This window comes from Blennius ocellaris, assembly GCF_963422515.1.
Source record: "Blennius ocellaris genome assembly, chromosome: 2".
NCBI lineage: Eukaryota > Metazoa > Chordata > Actinopteri > Blenniiformes > Blenniidae > Blennius > Blennius ocellaris.
In genome coordinates, this window is record NC_137651.1 from 14,617,729 (window position 1) to 14,637,896 (window position 20,168).

At 40.5% G+C, this 20,168-nt stretch overlaps 1 protein-coding gene across 7 annotated transcripts in view; it reads left to right on the top strand.

Annotated features, from left to right (window-relative positions):
* Positions 1-5,574, top strand: part of dscamb (Down syndrome cell adhesion molecule b) — a gene marked incomplete at both ends in the record, with an annotated part of 121,780 nt that extends 116,206 nt beyond the window's left edge. For 2 of the 7 annotated variants that reach the window (XM_080510006.1, XM_080510009.1), the window contains 2 exons: positions 4,997-5,053; positions 5,228-5,574. In XM_080510006.1, the coding sequence (XP_080366132.1) occupies positions 4,997-5,053; positions 5,228-5,574 (404 nt within the window). Of the gene's footprint in view, positions 1-4,996 lie in introns of all 7 variants that reach the window. The other 5 variants (XM_080510010.1, XM_080510008.1, XM_080510007.1 and 2 more) reach the window with 5 other exon arrangements.
* Between the last annotated feature and the right edge of the window lie 14,594 nt (positions 5,575-20,168).

A 20,168-nucleotide genomic window follows, 5' to 3' on the forward strand; every position in this document is an offset into this window, starting at 1 on the left:
AGCCCAGTGCTTTCTCCTCTCAGGTTGTAGTCTTACCTTACATGACCCGTCGCTCTCCCAGTCGGTCCGCAGATCAATTACAAGGCCTGGCAGAGGATGCTGACAGGCTGTCGGCCACACGCAAGAGTCCAGAAGCACAAAGAGACAGACAGACACCCCCCCCCCCCCGACACAACTTCATCCATCACCACCACCATCATGTTAGAGAGCATCTGGAGCCAATGATAATTTGCGTTGTTGGAGGCGTCCTGAATTGTAGGTCTGCACGTCCAGGCAGTGAGAAACCATCCAAGAATCCTCAGTTTCACAAACAAGAGTCAAGGCCATCAGATCTGCTTCTTAGGTTTCAGGCTTCATTAATGTTTTGAAAGTTTTGTGTGACTCGTATCACCAGTTTACCATTGAGAAAGGGCAGCGAAAGGCTATCTTTCAACCCGATCTCAGGTTTGTGTCGCACGGCACAAAACAGCACTTTGCTACAACAGTGGAGACCTTTCAGTGTAATCGCAGACTCTTAGCCTTTCAGGATGGTGTGACACTGCTGAGTACTTCAACCTGGTGTCCGTTTCAGCAGGGATACAGTGTTGGCTCAGGAGCGGAGCTGTGTCCCTTCTACAATTCCACTCTATAGTTGTGCCTAAATAATGAAAATAGTGCCTTCATAAGTGTGGTTGAAGTTAGAAATTTGAATATTTCTTGCATTGTCAATGACTCAGACCTCGAGGTGAATTTTCAAATGTTAGGATTTTTTTTTTTTTACTTTTTCATCTGCACTTTACTTCAGCCGACTCTGCAGTCAGTGCGTTATGAAGTTTTGAAAATGTTGTGGGAAAATATACAGCTAATAGTATTAGTAATAATACTAATAATAATCGTTGATAACAAATCTAAAAATAACTGAATGATTTCATCATAAATCAACAAGTCCAACATTAGCAACGAAAGCAACATACAGAGTTGTATTGTTGCAGGATTGTGTAATTGCATGCACACTTGATATAGATAGCATTGCATATATCTGCAGGTTTTGAGTCTTCCCACTTCCCCGTCACATCCTGAGATACCTCTTTATTTTAGCACACTGCTCATAGTTCTTCTGAATTCATGCACCTTCTTGCCAAAGTGGAGCGCAGACAGGCGTGCAACTTCTGTGGAGAGCCCAAGCTCTTCAAGCTCTTCAAGACATCTTATTAATGCTCCCTCATTTATTCTCGCAAATACTGTGTGTCTTAAAATTGTTTGGAGGAAGTTTAAGGACCAACACAAAACCCAACGTGCTGTTTTACACCAAATCATTCTCCAACCAGTTTGTTGTTGTTGTCTTGCAGCTTGTAGTTTGGCTGTTTAATTACAAACTTTAAGCACTGCTGTTAGGCTGTTCTCCTCAACTTAATCCTCATGTTTTACGCTCTGCTACTTCCTGCAGCCCCCAAAATGTGCTCAGTGTCAGTGTGCTTTTCTAAAAATATTCTCTCCACACTTGTAAAGTTTAAGTAGCGTGCATTACAGTGTTGAAACTCAGACCTGGTGTGGGGGGGGCCGGCCTGGCTGAGAGCAGGAGAATGACCCAGACTCGACCCTGTATCTGTCTCTATTACAGCAAGTCGACCTGAGCTGACCTCACCTGTCCATCGGAGAGGTTAAAGGTGCAACTCAGCGGTTTATGTGACAAAACCATCCTGACAGAGCTGTTAAAGACACTCATTTCATTAAACCCGATCCATCAGTGTTTCGTGTCCCTTCACAGTCAAACTCTGATCGCTCTGTGAATGTTGTGAGATATATATATATCGCCAGTCACTGAGGACTGAGCTGGTGATGCAAAAGACACTTTCACAGATCAATAGATGGGAATACTGTTGTATTCTGGTTACAAACACTATACCAGGACTGTACAATGTGTAATTTAGTGGCTGAGTAATTTTCAGGCTACATTTCTAATGAGCTCCCACACAAACATTTAAATCTATATTTAATTCAATTAATGCTCCTGGCTATTCATCATGTTTGTCAGTGCTAATAGGGCTTATTATGAAGCACAGTAATTTATGCATTCATCTCCTGAACCCAGGAATCCATTCTCCAAGGTCACGTGGTGGAGTAACTCCGCAAAGGCCACTTCCAGTTTGTCGGCATTAATATATGAGCGCACGCATGCTATCAGCCGCGCGCGCGCGTGTGTGTGTGTGTGTGTGTGTGTGTGTGTGTGTGTGTGTGTGTGTGTGTGTGTGTGTGTGTGTGCACTGATCAGCCATAACATTATGACCACATATTAAATATTGGTAGCTTCCCATTCAAAGTGACAGTGTTGCGCTGTGTACATAAACACCTTCATATCAGGGCCAAAATGATCTTCTGCAGCAGTTTAAGCCACAAACCATTGTCCATCTCCACATCAGTGTTTATGTTATGACCATTAAGGCTGATTGCTATATTATGTATGTATCGTACACAACGTGCATGTGAGGGCTTTGACCATATGCGAGCAGGGAATGTGTGTGAAAATCATTTTTGCAACAAATTGACGGAGATAATACTGATGTTACTCAGGTAATCAAGTGTAGCTTCTAAATGCAGTCCACTGGATCTGGCAACCCAACACCCTTTTGTGATGAGCTAATTCGCTCTGTTAAACACACAGTCCATTCAGTGGAAGGAATACAATAGTGGTAAACTTACTGAACCCAAAAGACTTCTCATCTAACACCTTTGAGAAGTACTTACAGATCATGTATTTGTGGTTTAACCCTCAGACTAAAATAATACTTAAACCGAACTCTGGCTGCATTATTCTATCACGTTTTCAAAGGCAATTCTCCTTCATGCATTTCTGTTAAGCTTTAAGTTGTGTGGGGAGAACTAACAACAGCATTTTATGTTATTACAAGACAAACATTTCTTTGTTCTGCTTCATCACAGTAAGAGAGTGCAGCTCTAATGATTGCATCAATCCCTGACTATGATAGCAAAGATAACATTGTAAGATTCAGCTTGCTATTACATTATGTTCTGCACATCTACCTCGTAGCTACTGTTAAATCAAATAGATTCACACTTGGGTGAGATTCGTATCACATTAAAATAATGGTTTATGTGAATCATGGTCCCAGGAGAGCCTGAGGGGAATAAAAGTAACAAAGTGGATGCGAGTTAAATGTGGATATTCAGCTCCATATGCAATTAATTGAAAAGTAGCGGAAGACAGAGTGGAAATGGAGTCTGAGGTGATCTGTTGGGGGTGTATAATGTACATGCAGTGGGAAACTTAGAGGACAGCCTCACACTTTTTGTAGACAGACAGAAAGCAACGCGATTATTGCCTCAGAATCAGCCAAAAGCAAGAATTACATTATGCCTGCAGTCATACTGAGCTTCACCTGAAGGTGTTTTTAAACCTTGTGAATTACCAAATTCAGTTCTTCTACAAGCACATGTTTAAATGCAGTTTACATTGCTCTGCATGTTTTTCTCATCCAAATGAATAGGCAGCAATGAGCCTTCATCATGAGCCATACAGAGCAGCAGGAATACTGCAGAGACTCACTGGAAGAATGCAATTTGATTTGCTTTCTTTATGATTATGTACTTAAATTAGAAAAATAAAAAGCAGCAGAGGTCAGCAGGTCACTTGAAAAAACATTGTGAACATGTTAAAAGGTGACCCAAAGAGTTATCGCCTAACCAAAGCCCTTACAGAGGGCTTTAGTGTGTCTCACTTCATTGCTTGGGTTTAATAGCACATGTTATATCTATTACCACACACCAGATTTCTCATTTTAACAAAAAAAAGACATGAAAGCATCTACTTCTGACCCACAGCCAATCCACTTTGAAACAAAGAGATAAACGCACATCTGTTGCTCCCTAAAAGAAAAATATTACAATGTTGTTGTTTCCGTAATCACCAAAGAATGAAACAAAGCTACCCCGATGAACCGGAACAATATAACCACTCACAGGTATCACGAGTGGCGCTAATGATCTTTTTATCGCGGCACCTGTTAGTGGGTGGAACATATTCATTCAAGTTTAAGGATTTCAGCAAGTCTGGCAGAGGTTGTGATTGATCAACGACTTGGTCAGATCATCTCTAAAGGTTGTGCCTGTCTGCAGTATAAAAAGCTATCAAATAAAAAAAAAAAAGTGATGGATAAAAATGTTCAGTCGAGACTTATTGATGAAACAGTGATGTCAACAGACAGAATGACATCAGAATACAGTTTGCCACCAATGGCACAACCAAAGGAGGGTAATAATCAAAGTGGGTATAATGTTAAGGCTGATTGGTTTATAAAAGCACATCATTTCGGACGGTCAAAGATAAATATTTACAATCCTAATCCTTCTTTATGTCAGGTGGACGTCAAATTGGTAGCTGTGTGTTCTCTGTAAGGTCTCTAAGTTACCAGGAAGTTGACATTATTGCTGCTATTGAGATATTTTACTTGCATGAATTAAACAGAAAGTTCACTATAATTTTTCTTTGCAGGCATTATGGGAAGAAGTTGACTAAATTGCGTTTTTTTTTTTTCTATCATTAATCTTAAAATCTCTCAGATAAGGCTACACATTGTATTGTAATTATCATGCACACCTGGGGGCAGTTTACCTCCGATGCATATTTTTGGACTGTGGGTAGAAACTGGAGCATGCAAACTCCACACAGAAAGGCCCTGGGCCACATTTGAACCCACAACCTTCTCGCTGTGAGGCAAAACTATAACCACTGTGTCACTGCGGCCCAGCAACGTATAATCATTTTTCAATAACTTATGAAAACACAGTGTATTTTATAACTTTGTACTTTCTCCCACTTCTTGTCAAATATCTGTGCATGTTCTTTGCATAATGTGTTGGGGCCATATTTCATTTTCTATTTGGAATGAAGTAAATTTTTTAGAAACAAATTTAATTTTTTCATTGTTTCACATTGTTTCACACAGTTGCTGAACTCCACCTAATCAGTGTGTGTTTCTCCTCTTGTGTTGCCCCTCAGGAGGAGAGCTGGTCCACTTGCCGCCTTATCTCCGAATGGACTTCCTGTTGAACCGCGGTGTGCCGCTGCCAGCCCGGGGCGGAGGAGTCAGCAGCAGCAGTGGCAGCAGCATCGGTGGAGGTCCAGGAGGAAGTGGTGGAGGTGGAGGTGGTGGAGGAGGAGGAGGAGGAGGAGGCAGTGCAGGGGCGAGTGGAGCTGGTGCTGGTGCTACAGGGGAAACAAGAGGAGGAGTAGTCGGAGGAGCAATTGGGGGAGGAGCCATGGGCCAGACCTGCCTGGAACCCCAGAGGAGCCGTACGCTGAAGAGGCCACCTCCCATGGAGCCCACCCCCATGGAAGTGCCATCACCCAGGGAGGTGCAGCAGTGGCAGCCAGGAACTGCCTCCACCCTCCCCCACAGGGATGTCCGGGAGAGGGGAGAAGCCCGGGGGGAGGTCCGGGGAGAGGCCCCCTCCTCAGGAGATCTCGCCCAAGCACAGGCTGCCAAGCTCAGCACCTCCCAGGAGTCTCTCCTGGACTCCAGAGGACACCTGAAACAGAGCAACAACCCCTATGCCAAGTCTTACACTCTGGTATAACACTGGGACACCGCGGACTGCTCCACCCAGCAGGAAACCTGCAGACACACCTGAGGAGGACGGACAGACCACAGGCACAGGAGGACAGATTTCCACAACAGAAAATGTTGTATATAGAGCCGTTTCTGACATACGTCTGAAGTGGATGCTTTTCTTTGAGTCTGTGTTTCTTTCTTTCCTTCACTCTTTTCTTTCTTCCCTCTCTTGCTCTTCTCTGTTGCTTTTACACTTCTCATTCTCTCACTCCTCGCTCCTCTTCTGATGAATTTTCTCTCACAGTTTTTATTTTCTACTTGAGTATTCTTTTATTCTAAAGTGACAGCATATGAGGATTGCAAAATGATTTATTTAAAAATTTGAGAAAGAGAAAAAAATACTATTGAATTTATATAAAGGACAATTATAGTAATTATTATTATTATTATTATTATTATTATTATTATTATTATTATATAAAAACTGAAAATATCTTTAAAAAAAACAAGAAGGGGAAGGAGGGAAGGAAAACTCTGCAGGAGAATGTTGCTTTCTTAATTTATTTTTATTTTATTGTGGCAGTGTGATGAAATCTGTGATTGGGAAACCAAGGAGGTTTATAGCACTAGGGAGAGCCAATAGTGAAGAAGAAGAGAGGACGCCGGACGCGACCGCCAATGCTGACAAATCGTAATGTTTTTCAACCTTTCTGACGACTGCATGGCGACTGATCAAATGACAATTAATAGGAATGGCTGGAAATCCAAAAAAGAAAAAAAAAATAAAGAAAAAAGAGAATTTTTGTCACACTATGAAATTATACAATGTGAATATATATAAAGAGATCACTTTTATTTGTGGATATTACGGGGGAAATGATTTGGTTAATAAAGTCCTTAGTCATGTTTGCACACACCTGAGTTTGCTTTATATTGTTCCTGACTGGCATCATGCGATTTCTTGTCTGTCTCTTCTTCTGGTATTCATTCTCTTTGGTGTATTTGCCTGTGTGTCATTTATTTGATCACATTATTTATTTCAGCGATGAAAAAAAATATGTATCCACTCTTTATGAGGCAGTAAATTCTCAGTTTGTGTTTTTTATTAATGCAGGTCTGTGAGCTTCTGAGGGAAAATGTGAATCTTAATAACTTGTGGCCATAAAGACTTGATTTAAACTCCCAAACTGCATTTGGACATGTCACAAGTTTATTTTAGCTTTTTTTAACAGCAGATAATATGTCAGCGAACTCAACAAAATGATTAATTGAGGTTGTGTTTGGTTTCATTATTATTTAGTTAATTGTTTTTGGTGAAATTCCACATAAATCTACCAGAATGCCATCCCTCACACCTCTTAAGAGCTTAAACATTGGTGCAGTATAAGGGTGGATTTATAATAAGCAGTAGAGGAAGTGACAGCTGGAGCTGAAGAGAATCACTGGAGGCATACAAATAAACACAATCATGTTTTACTTTGAACAGGGTAAACAGTCACAACATGAATTAATGAATCTTTATATTGATTTTGAACATACAAACATAAAAAGAAAGAAAGAAAATAGAAATGTTAAATAAATAAAACAAAAGCAAGAGAAACAACACAATCCACTAAAATCTACAATTGCATGAGTGAAAAGGAGCGGGAGTAACCACTTGATGAATGCCCATCATGCTCATCATTGGGCTCTGGAGTCGGAAAATGACATTAGTGTTACTCTGAGCCATCAAGGGCTGATCCCAACCAGCTCGCGACTCCAATCCATCCCACAGAACACCATATTGAAGAAGTTGCATTAGCATAAACTCCAGTACAAATGTGTGAATTTTTGATAGTAAAGTTTTGTAAATCTATTTTAAGTTGAATGAAATAACACTTTGGATTAGATTTTACTTAGAGCTTCACACTGTTAATCACAGTTTTCCTTTGAATCAAAATCCGAGTCACTTTATTAACCCCTGGGAGAAAAATGGGGATCGTCTAACACTTTGAGGATCAAAGGTCAGTGAATCAATGTTCAAGAAAGCCACAGGCCTCCTTGAACGTTACAGAGTTGATTGTCTTAGCTTTGGAAGAAGAGGAAATCTAGTTGCCTACTATCCAATAGTAATCAATCAAAGCTGACCTCATGTGTGGGGCAGGGTGTGCTGTTTACAGGTCACACAATCACACACACCTACAAGCAATTTAGAGTCAACAAGTCTGAACCCATGTTGTTTCTGTGAACATTACATCTCTCTGCTGATACGAGACCAGAGGTCTGCAACGTTTAGGATTAAAACAGACAATTCATTCACTTTCTGCCAAATAAAATTAGCCTAACTTGTTTATATATGGTTTGCTTGAAATACAAAAAATATGTTTAGTTTGCTTCTATGTTTAATAACTATTTATCCAATTATTTATTTGATTTCTGGCTGTTTTTGCTCTGGTTGCCATTTAATAGAGGATTTAAACATTTTACCCATTTATGGCCATATTTATATGCTTGAGGTGTTTCATCTGTTTGTTATTTTTTTTCTTTAGTCGCTTCAGCTTTTTAAAATAGATTTAGCTATTTTACCTGGTAAAAGTAAAATAAAACAGTCTGGCATAAAATAAACCAAGATTTATATAAATATATATACATTTATTTATTTATTTTTGTTAAAGCTTCAAGAATCCATGACAGATGGGCTAAAGAGCCACATGCGGGGGAAGAGAGTAGACCCATGTATTAGACTGAGTTGTATTCTATTGGAGTTGTGTTTCTTTAAGTCTCTTGTTAATTAAAAAGGGCAGAGCATAAAGTAAATGACTGAAAGGGGAGACAAAATAAAAGAAGGAGAGATAAAGACCAGGCTGTACCACTAATGCCGTGTGTAGTGGAGGTTGCTCTGTTGAAACTAACAGCCCTATATAATGGACTGAGCGGTGGAGTATTAGTGACCAGAGGTCTGGGGCTGACCACTATGCCTCAATGCCACCCTAATACCTTTCAAACATAAAACTGCATGGGAGATGATAGAAACTCCCTGCTGCCTGCATGGTGACTTCATGTAGACGAGAGAGAGAGGCTCCATCAACCGCAACAGACGGTTTATTAGTTGTGTATAAGTAATGTTGAAGTACTCGCGTGTAAAACACTCCCAGAAATAGAGTACAACCCTGACGATTCCATCAGATCCCGTATTGATTTTGCCCAGCAATTTTACAACAGGGACCCCCATTACCAAGTAAGCGTATGAAAGATGAATGGCATTGTGAGGAGCTCTGCACCCAGTGTTTTGGTGCTTGAGGCAACAAAAGCCAATATTTCTCTTTTTTTCTTCTTCTTCCATATTGATTTTGACCATTACTTTTAAAAGTTTTCCCTTAAAAGTCCTCCAACTCTCTGGATGTCCAATGCTAAATTACTGAGAGACCAATCTTCATTCTCCTGCAGTCGAACTAATGATTTGCGGGTTCCACTGTGCAATGTGATTTTAACAATGTGAAAACTAAGCTTCGAAATCCCTTCTTCTTTTTTTTTTTCAAGTAACAAAGAGATGCCCCGCATAAAAAGAAATGAAGACAAAACAATAATATCGTAAAGTGGGATGCTTGGAAGGATTAGTTTAAAGACCGTTTTAATCTTTTTCCAGTTGTCAGACGATTGGCAGGAAGAGGAAACATTTTCTTATCAACATATGACACACACTGCGCTCAGGCATATGAAGAAATACTAAAGATTACTCTTGTGCAGAAGTCTGCATAAATTAAATGCAGAAAATGAAAAATCGGCCTTAAAAAGGCTACGTTTTCCCTCCTGACCTCGTCTGCACAGCAGAATGAAACGTACATGGTACAGACAGAAACCCTGGACAAAGCAAAGCAGTATTTTTTTTTTTTTTTAATAAACAGACTTGTAGAGTTGTTGTGTCTCACTTGATCAACAGATGGCACTGTGCAGTTATTTATATTGAGTCCATTTGCCACTAACAAGCACTGAGCTTGTGCACACAGGAAGAGCACCAAACACTATTTGAGACAACCTGGAGGGAAACATCAAGGGCAACCCAGCAGTCTATTCCAGAACGTCTCTGCCATTTGGAGAAGCACACCACCCTGACCACATTGAATTATTCATGCAGGAGCTGACGCTGGGACCGAGATCAGGTTTGCACTGTCACATTGATACTCCACTGCACCTGAGAATGTGGAAGAGGCAGCGGAGTCTGGCACAAGGATGACAACGCACATAAATAAAAAACGCACACGTGGTGGTGGTCTGTGGGGACGAGCGAGTCACTGAGGTTGCATTAAGTTGTTCTGTTGCTTGGCACACTTGTGCATGCAGTGCAACAGAACTCTTCTGCTGCATGTTCACAAATTAGCTGTCAGCCTGCTGATCCACCAGGAGGACATGCACTTTGACTTTGTGAAGATTGCAAGGTAATGGTGAGCCTGGGAATTAAATGCATTATGGGAGTGTCATGGAGCCACTTGTCTCCATTGGCACATGGTAGGTTTACTTTGGATCAGTTTTGATGTTGAAGTGAAAGAAAACTCCTCTCACCATTGCATCAATGTTAATATTTGATGATTGTTTAAAGAAGGGTTAGTACGTTTGTTGCAGTGTGTGTGTGTGTGTGTGTGTGTGTGTGTGTGTGTGTGTGTGTTTTGTTTTCCATGTGCATAAAATGAAATCAGGATTAATTTGATGTAAAAAAAGGATCTGTCTGGGACGTTTTCATTGTTTGTGTTGTGTAACAGTTGTGTCCTCTTCAGCTCCACTGCACAGAGATTGAAATCACCTGTGAGCTGATCACAGAGTTCTTCCTGATTCGCCAGCTAATCAGCATCACGCCAAATAAAAGGACAATGAGTAACTGGGTTTTTTTTTTTCTTCTTCTTCTTTCCTGTTGTTGTCTTTGGGGCTGAAAGCGGAGCCCAGTTGTTGATTTGTAGCTTTGCTGCAAGTTTTTCAACCAAAGAATCAAGGATTTAGTTATTTCACTCATATCCACTCACACTGCATGTGGTCTGAATTGTAACAGGAAGAATGCAAGATTTGCATTGGTGTGTGATGATATAATAAAGATGGGTGCACCAGCTGCACCCTGAAAACATTTTATGACTGTTCACTTGTCCTTGCAGTTTAAAGAGGAGACACACAATGGAGCATTACTGTGTGACTTGCCTCCTGGGAGCATTATCACACCTCCCACCATGATCTCCATGGACAGATAGTGTGAAACATGAAGCTGGAGTTCAGTGGTCCCTTTATTAATTTTCAATTTCATAAAAAACATTTTTAAGATGCAATCCTTACAAACTATGTCTCTTTTTTTGGGATGATTTTCTTTTCATAATATATAATTGAAGTGAGTCTGGTGCCTTTCATGCCCCCTTAAATAATGAAAGTATTTTGAAGTATCTCCCTCTGATACTACTTTAACTTGGACCTGGTCTCTCTCCAATCGCAGCTGACTATGGACAAACACAGTCGGACTGTTTAACATTCACACTTAATGGCAGTTTGGGATCAGTTGACCTCACATGCATGCTTTTGGAAACATGCATCATGTGAAGTTAACTGATGGAAACCAGAGAACCCAGAGACGATGCTGTTGTCCATTCAGATAAATCTGTAAAAAAAACCTGGACAAAAAGTTCTAATGATTAAATAAAGCTCTTTTTTTTTTGCTTTTTATCAATAAGTAACTGGATTCAGATTCCTCACCAGCGGCAGGCTGTGATCCTCAGGGAATTGTTGAGGCTGTAATTCTGTGCTATAGTGCAAAATCTTTATTTTTTTTCCCGAGCTGTCTGATGTGGATATCACTGAGCACAGGCCAGTAAGGAATAGACTAGCGCTTCTCCAACTGGGCATCATAATGAGGTGTCTGAAGACTTGGCAGGAGATGGAGGGGGGTTACCAAGCATGCAATGGAAGGACTTTCCCCCTGAGCTCAAATAACACACTCTTAATATGTCACACCCTCACTTCTCCTTCACAAGAACTCCTCTTTTGTTTTCCTTCCTGTTTCACTGGCTATGTTTATCCATCCTTCAGAGCCTTTGTTTTTCTGACCTCTATCCCTCTTCTCTCAGCATCTCAGATCATGCTATCGATCGAGTGGCTTGTCCGTCCTTGTCCTCAGTGAAGGTCTTGGAGTGAAGGAAACTTCTGACAAGAAAATTGTTTCCCATGAGGTTCCCATGTCAGACCAAGCAGAACGACGTGCGACACCACCACACTCTTTTCGTTGATCACTGTCAGTTTGAACATATACACCAAAGCATGTACCATGGATTGGACGACTGATACACTGGACTGCTAATTATACAAACACTGAGTTGCTGCGCTGTGCTGTGACCAGCGCCATGATCTTACAACGAGAGCATTTGAGAGCCTTTCAGTGTACTGTTTGCATGTTCTCCCTTGACTCTGCATACTCCTGTTTCCTCTCACAGTTCCTACTGAATTTTTATTTTCTTTTTTTTACCACTATCATTGACAGTGTTGCATAGTGTACCTTCAATGAATAAATATGACAACTGTGCTGTCCTCTTTGGCTGCAGTTACTACATTTTGAATGGATTGTTGTTTCAAATGCCATTCGTTAATGTAATGAATTATTTCACCATTTGCAAATTGTTATGATGATAAAAGATCAAATATCTTATTGCACTTACATACTTGGAAGGTATTACATCATCAGAAATTATTACATTTTTCATTGTTACGATGTTTTTTTTGTTTGTGTTGGCCTTCTGATAGACTGACAACTTGTCTTGGATGTACCCTGCCTTCATCCATGGTGAGTTTAGATTGACCTTGTTGACCTTAAATTGAAGTGAGTAGTATAGAAGAAAGGTGTATAGAAAGGTGAATATATGAGAAGGGGCAGCCTTGTGCGAGCTGGATCTTTAGTAAACCTGTGCGGAGTGAAGCTCTATTATAGTCAATGTTAGATTAGTTCCTGCTCGAGCTGCCTTATTTGCCCCTGTGGTTGTAATGTGCAGCAGATACGTTTCTAACTATTCCATCAGTTCATGTTGTACTCGCATCACTGATCTAATTCCATCTCCAGCTGTCAAAATAGGGTCTTATCAGTGAGTAGCCACTGCAGCTTGTGTCTCAATAGCAAAGGCAGCTGTGATGCTGTATATTTACAGATTTACAGATATTTTTTAAGCATTCTATGTGCAGTATTTACTATAAACTTTAAGAGAACTCCATCACATGTCATCACTCAACAATGACCTCTGAGGAGTCACATCATGGAATCATTTGGATCCGTTTGCCACTGAAAAGAACACACTGGGAGCCACAAAACCCTTCTAACATATCAGTGTGTATACCAATTTTTACCTCGATACTATCTATATACATAAAATTATAGTTTGCCATTTAGGGTACTTAGAGCCATGAGTGTCAGTGGTGTCACATTCAGTGTCAGTCAGTTGTTGTGAAGATCCTGATTATTCAATGTTAGGTGGGTAATTGCCAATGTCAGTGGCAGTGAGCATGAAAAAGTGAAGGACTTTCATCAGCGTCGTTCCTCCACACAGCTCACCGCAGGGAGCAGCAGCAGAGGGACGAAAGAGCTGCATGCGGCTCCGGAGCCACGGGTTGCCAACCCCGAGAATAGAATCTGTGACATTTCAGAAATGATGCAGACATAACTTTATTTTACTTTGCACCTCTCTTCGGGGGAAACGCTTGTTCCAGTACCTGATCGAATAAAAATGTCTATATATTCAATATGTCAAAGTGACACACTTAAGTAAATTGAAAGAAAAGTTGTATAAAAACTCGTCATTTTGAGATTTGAAAGCAAATAACTTTCATCTGTAAATCAAGACAGATGCTTCTTTTTCTGACCTGTTATATTTCCATATCACTGTGTATTGTATTACTTGACCCCAGATCATTATTGTGATGAAATATATATATGGTAGCCTCTGTGTACGTCCATTTCATAGCTTCTCTACATTATTTTCTTAATATTACCCTCAGTAATTTTTACTGGATATACTCTCAGGAGACTTTTAGTCTGCAGTGACTCAAAGCTTTGCACTCTTCTTGTGATGTCGTAGCCTGAGGAATTCTAGATTTGCTGGCTGTTGGTGAACTACACTCTCTCCGATCCTTCCTAACACAGTGACCTCCTGTGTCAGTGGAAAACCGGGTTTATTTATGCAATGATGGAATGAAGAGGAGGAACACACTTACTTGTCTGCAAAAACATTTCAGAGCATGCAAAATACATATGAGAAAAGTACATGTTTAGTAGCAATGTCACTTCAATACAGTGGAAGTGGAAGTGTCCCCAAACTGGACAAGGTACTATAAACGTTTGGGCAGGATGTAGGATGTTCTGCTTGCAGCCTCTTTAAAAATGCACAAAACTCTAGTCTTCTGAGCTATAAAGCACCAAATGCCCAAAACAGAAAAACAGAATGGGTACCGCATAAAGTAACGCCACAGATTGATGGTAAAATGTTTTCCAGCCTGTAAACCTGTGGTGCTGGGATTGACCCTGTCTTGGTTCTTCATTGTCTTTTTGTCAGCCGATAGAAAATAGAAGCCAACCTGACACTTTGAGCCATTTGCTGTGAGCTCTGAGACAATGTGCAGGCAGAAGTGTCACGCTGAGCTGTTGTGTGAGTGCTTCAGTGAAAATGTCTGACCTTTGTCATGTTTCAAATTTAATTGTTTTCTAGTTTTTACATCATTGTCCCTATGGTCTTTGCAAACCTCAAAAAGTGGTTAAATGAGTGAATGTTACCTTTCTGTCAACTTGAATCAGTCACATATTTTGCTCTGACCTCAACAAGCCATTTGCCCTAAGAGAATTGCCTCTGCAGATATTCTATTACCATAGAGATGTTTTGCAAAGATAAATCCCAGCATGCAAAGGCTTTCCTATAATGCACCAACAACAATTTGGCTTTCAAAGTTGTCAGTTGCTAGATTGTCCAGGTAAGTTTTTTCCAGGCATCCCACAACCCCCTTGTGTTCTCCTCTGGACTTCTCTTTTGGATTCACCTTTCAATGACACCTTGGCTTCCCAAGTTGAATCATGAAGACTTTGAAACTCATACATGGACTTTTTACAGAGTATGCCAGTTTAAAAATGGCAGCCTATTCTCACTGTTGGGTGATAAGTGATAAGGTGCTTTTAATTTTCTTCTTCGAGTGCTGCAAAATTCACGTTCCCAGGAGGAATGTGTGACTTTTAACAGTGTTCACTTTTCCTCACATGGAAGTCATGATTTTCCCATTTCAGATGTATTCCCGAACACTGTGAGTGTGAGTGTGTGTGTGTGTGTGTGTGTGTGTGTGTGTGTGTGTGTGTGTGTGTGTGTGTGTGTGTGTGTGTGTGTGTGTGTGTGTGTGTGTGTGTGTGTGTGTGTGTGTGTGTGTGTGTGTGTGTGTGTGTGTGTGTGTGTGTGTGTGTGTGTGTGTGTGTGTGTGTGTGTGTGCCCTTACAGTGTTGATACAAATATATCAGATCTACAACTAAACAGACACTGGACTCCTCAAAGGATCCTCTATTATAGTATTTTTTTTTTTTCAAGAAATACATTCTATCTGTTCTAAACTTGAATAACTGGGCTGTGGGTAAAGGAGAATTAATAAATATTGGGTAAATAATATAATGCAATGCATTATATATGCCTTGGACCACGTTGTCCTCTGGACTGGGATCTGCAGCAGCAGTGGGCGACGTCTCATTAGTGACAAAGAAACCAGGTATAAATAGCACCTGGTTTCTGGGGTTGATTCACAATCACAAGGTCAGTGGAGCAGCAGCTCTGCCGGGAGAAGGTTTCTAGGACACTGTTCAACTATGAAGATGAGAAAATATACTCCACTGGAGAAAGAGAGTGGGAGCATGTGCTTTAGAATGGTAATTTTCACTTCTTTTTTTTTTTTTTAAAGATGCAATATCTGAAGAGTAACATTAATGTATTGCAATGACCTGTGGAGTAACCGAGAGCTTTATTTTCTCACCTTCCATATCATCTGCAGCTCCTCGGGCAGCTGCAGGAACCATGCCTCGCACCAATGTCTGCTTCTGAACGTCACCTTCACCCTGAAGCTTTAAGATATCCTCACTGATTAAAGAATGGCAACTCTGGCAACTCTCATCAGTTGCTGCTGGGCTCCTTTTATCACCTTCAGCCTTGATTGCTTTATCTCATTTTCCTTCTGTTGACAGTAATTCAGGTTTAATCACTCAACTAATACTGTGATTAAAACAAATTGTGCCGAGCACTGAACATTTTATGGAAACTTACATTCAATATGACTTTGTTTAAAATCACCATAAAAGACACACTTTTTAAAGTTTCCTTTAATTTTATTTCATGTAGTTTTTTCATGTTTTTTTCACGTTTTGTTTTGTCTTAAGTTATTTCCATATCCTAAGGGTATTATTGTTCATCAAATAAAAATAAAAAAACTGTTTTAACACAACTGCTTTCATTTGAGTAAACAAATATAGCATGTAGGGTAAATAGTAGGAGTCTAACTGGACTTTCTTTATTATTTAACACTGATGTACAGGAATGAATACCAGGAAATTGAATTTGCTGTACTTCTTTTGAAATATTGATAATGCCAAAGTCCTTAAGCTTTAAGTATTGGCTTTAATCCTGTATCTATGTCATATTGATCCCATTATTTATTGCATTGCAAACCGAAATATTTTCAAAAGATGGCCTGTTTGAATGAATCACATTAATATATTTTCTTCATATTTTCAAGAGGTTCAAGGATTAATGAAGACAAGAAGCAACAAAAACATAACTGAAATAAACAGAATATAATTCCTGAACACTGTGGTAGAGATGGAGACAGAAGCTCTGCTGCTCTGCAAAAAACTTGTAATTCTTGTATTCACTGTAACTTATGATAATTTGATTAATGCAATCTGATTAATTGCACAATACTGGAAAAAATTGTGTAATAGAAAACAGAAATATGCTATTATATAATGCAACACTGGTTATAAGACGCTGGCTGCAGAAGTGAAAGTTATAAAACGGTTTCCAATGGAAACATCAGTCAATTCACCGTTGTTCGTTTCCACGGTGACATTCTTCACTCTGAGGCACATACACACACCCTTGCTGGATCACCCTCGTGTGTTGGTGTGGCAAGCAGCTAATGACTAATGTAATTTTAATGAATGAAACCAAGTGGAATCATCCATCTCCAGGTCCACCGAGACCATGAGACAAAATCGCAGGACCCTGTCTCCACACAACAAATCACATCAAGAGAGAGGAGCATTTCTAAGACATTCAGTGTCCATAACACCGCGCATCGCCTCAAAAGAGGGAAAATATGAGCGGATTAGGGTTTTATTTTTAACAAAATACACTGAGATTCATGTGTGAGTGAACATGTGCAGCAGGGTGGGAACCAATAATAAAAATGTCATTTTTCATACGAACATGGATGAACGATTATTATCAGTAAGCACGTGGTGTGAAATTGACTTCTGTAGCTTGCAAAGATGTAAAGAGAAATATGCCATAAATACTAAATTCATCTCTACATTTTGAATTTTAGTGGAAAATTGCAAGGATAATGTGACGGATTGTCTACAATGCATCTTATATGAAAGGGTGTAAATAAAATGCCTGACCTCTGCACCCCCTGATATGCAAGATTTACACTGCTGGAGTGACACTCGCTCCTATACGCACAACAGAAGCCACGCAGCAATTTTCCTGTACTGATTCTCAGCGCACGAGTAATTTCTCAACATATTGCAATTGCAGTGCATGTATCATCATTTCATTATCATTAAAATGCTCTGTACATGGTCTACTGTGTGTGTGCGTGTGTGTGTGTGTGTGTGTGTGTGTGTGTGTGTGTGTGTGTGTGTGTGTGTGTGTGTGTGTGTGTGTGTGTGTGTGTGTGTGTGTGTGTGTGTGTGTGTGTGTGTGTGTGTGTGTGTGTGTCCTCCCCTGACTGTTGTGTGAAGGAAGGTGCCTCTACTGACCTCAACAGCCTCCAACTCAAAAAAATGGACTTCAAAATAGTACAGCTCTGTTAGGAGGCGGCAGTGCTGTAATCTATCTCCAATTTGTAGGTGAGAGACGTACGTTCTGGAGTTTGTCCTCCAGGGACAAAGTGGACATCCAGAGAAGTGGGGAGAGGAGAGGAGAGGAGAGGCAATTATCCTGATGCACGATCAGAAAATCTCAATATGTTAATGTTTTGATTTGAATTCTGTGTGGCAGAGCCTTGGGACAACTACAGCTCGTCGTGGGCCTGTAAAAAGGGCAGAATACTGTTTTGTAGTCATCAGGATGGAAACTGTCCCAAGCAAGCAGACAAACAAGGGACTGCAACTGAGCTATTTCCACAAGGTGGTGACTTTCAGTGGATCTCCAGAGGTCAGTGCAATGTTTGAAGGAGCAAAAACACTAAAACTTCTCACCAGGAGATAATAAGATATGAGGACTGAACAATAATATCACACACACCTTTAGCAGATTTTCATGAAAGCTGATGTGTTGGTGTTTGTTTGTGCTCTGCAAACCATCTGGCTGTGGATATCAAGAAATTAAATACACTTGTCTCAGCACTTTAATCCTCTCAGGCTTACAAAGCCGATCTACAGCGAGGATCAATCCCCCAGGGTGTAAAGGCCAACACTGACCTTCATATAATACAGTTCACTGACCCACGGCTGTGCAGTTCCATGAACCTTTGATGAGTTAAACTCCTCACAGGCTGACACTCTTCAACATGTTGGGATGAAAGAAAGAGGAGACTTTTTTTTTTTCCTGCATTGGATTATAGTCATGTATTTGTTACTTTACAGCTTGTGTAAATAGTTCATTAGGAAACTCTTATTAAGCTTTAAACTGTTTGCAAAGCTGACCTTCTTATTATAAATGGTCAGACTGCAGGTTTACTCTCTAACAACAGATCTTGTTATTGTTTAGCATTATAAACTAAGCAATACTGTAAATAGGTACAATACTAGTATTGCATTATAACACAAAAGAAAATTACTAAATGTACCAAATGTAAAGACGCAACGCAAGACATGCATGGTAAACCTTACCAGTGCACTGGATGCTCACGTGCTGTAACTGAGTACTCAAATGAACCATCCGGTTCAACTGAAGCAATGTTTATTCAACAAAAGAATCTCTGCCATAACATGAAAAACAGTCAACATAGAAAAAGTACAGGGATAAAAACAAAAAAAAGCACACACAAACAAAGAAAAAGAAATTATAATGCAACACAAACAAACAAAATACAGAACCAAGAAGACATTGGGAGAGACTGAAAGCTTAAGTACTCGCACTGGGAGACAGGGCTAAAGAGAAGCAGCAGCAAACACTCGAAGTCTAATCAGAGAGAGAGAGCACAGAGTCACAAGACACAGGAGAAGTACAAACACACCCGATTTACCGAAAACACACGGAACCATGAGGGAAACACACATGGGGAAAACTGGAATAACAACCACTCAGGCAAAGAACTGAATACAAGACCAGGGTCATGAGAGTAGTACATTTAATCACTATGCGGGGGAGAGACATTTTATTCTACATTGCAGTACGATAATTAAATCCAGTAGAAAGGGGGATCCGCAGAACAGATCTACTTGTGCCCAAAATCTTCCAGTAATTCACACACTGCTCATGGAACACTTGGAGAGCTGCCGTGTCCCTCTGTCCTATCCTGAATACACATTACCTTAAGCTAGGTTTAAATGATGTTCTGGGCAGGCATGGCAACCACGTTTCAGGCTAACGTGGAAAAAATGGGATGGACGTCAGACAACGCAGCGGGACGGGATGGGCAAACGTAACAGGTCGCGATAGCTGTGGGGGCCATTCCAGATTTTTAAACAGCAGCTGAGAGACTTAGTAGGCCGTAGCAAAACGGGATGAACGTAACTAAATGTTGCAGCTCGTATTATTTTGTTATTGCCTCCTTGCTAATTTATATTCTTTCTTGTAAGTCAATACTGCCGGGATAGAGCTGCTCAGGTTGGTTGCTTCAAGTGTCATCCTGTTGCAAGACCAAAAACTGTTCTGCCATCGGAAGGCTCTCAATCACATAATATTATCTGCCAGGACAAGGGAACGAAAGAAAAATAATAATAATTCCTCCAGCAGAATCCGACACTCTACTGGAATGAATCAATCATTATTTGTGTTGGCAAGCAGGCGACACTAAAAACAAGTGGCGTTTCAGTCGTCTAAAGATTGGAAATTTCAGCACCATGGACAGTTCCCGTGTGTTTTCCTTACCGGCTGTTGTGGATCTCGTGGAAAGAAAGATCTCGTGGAAGAGCTCTGAAGACATCGTCCGATAGTTCGTGAAGAATTTAACATCTTTTCTGTGGAGCTCCCTGGTAAGAAATGTCCAGTAGTGCCCCAGCTTTTGCCTTCTGTCTTCTGATGACCATTTGCACACCCACGTGGCTCGTACCCTTCTCACCCGCTTTCTTCCTACCTGTTGCACTCTGACCATCCCTCTCTGCAACATGCTTCAAAATGGCCCGGCGTCCACGTTTCATCTGTAAAAAGCCTTGACAGAAGATGAAAAACGTGCCAGACCTTCCTCAGAACGCAAGAAACATGAAGGGTGCCACTAGAA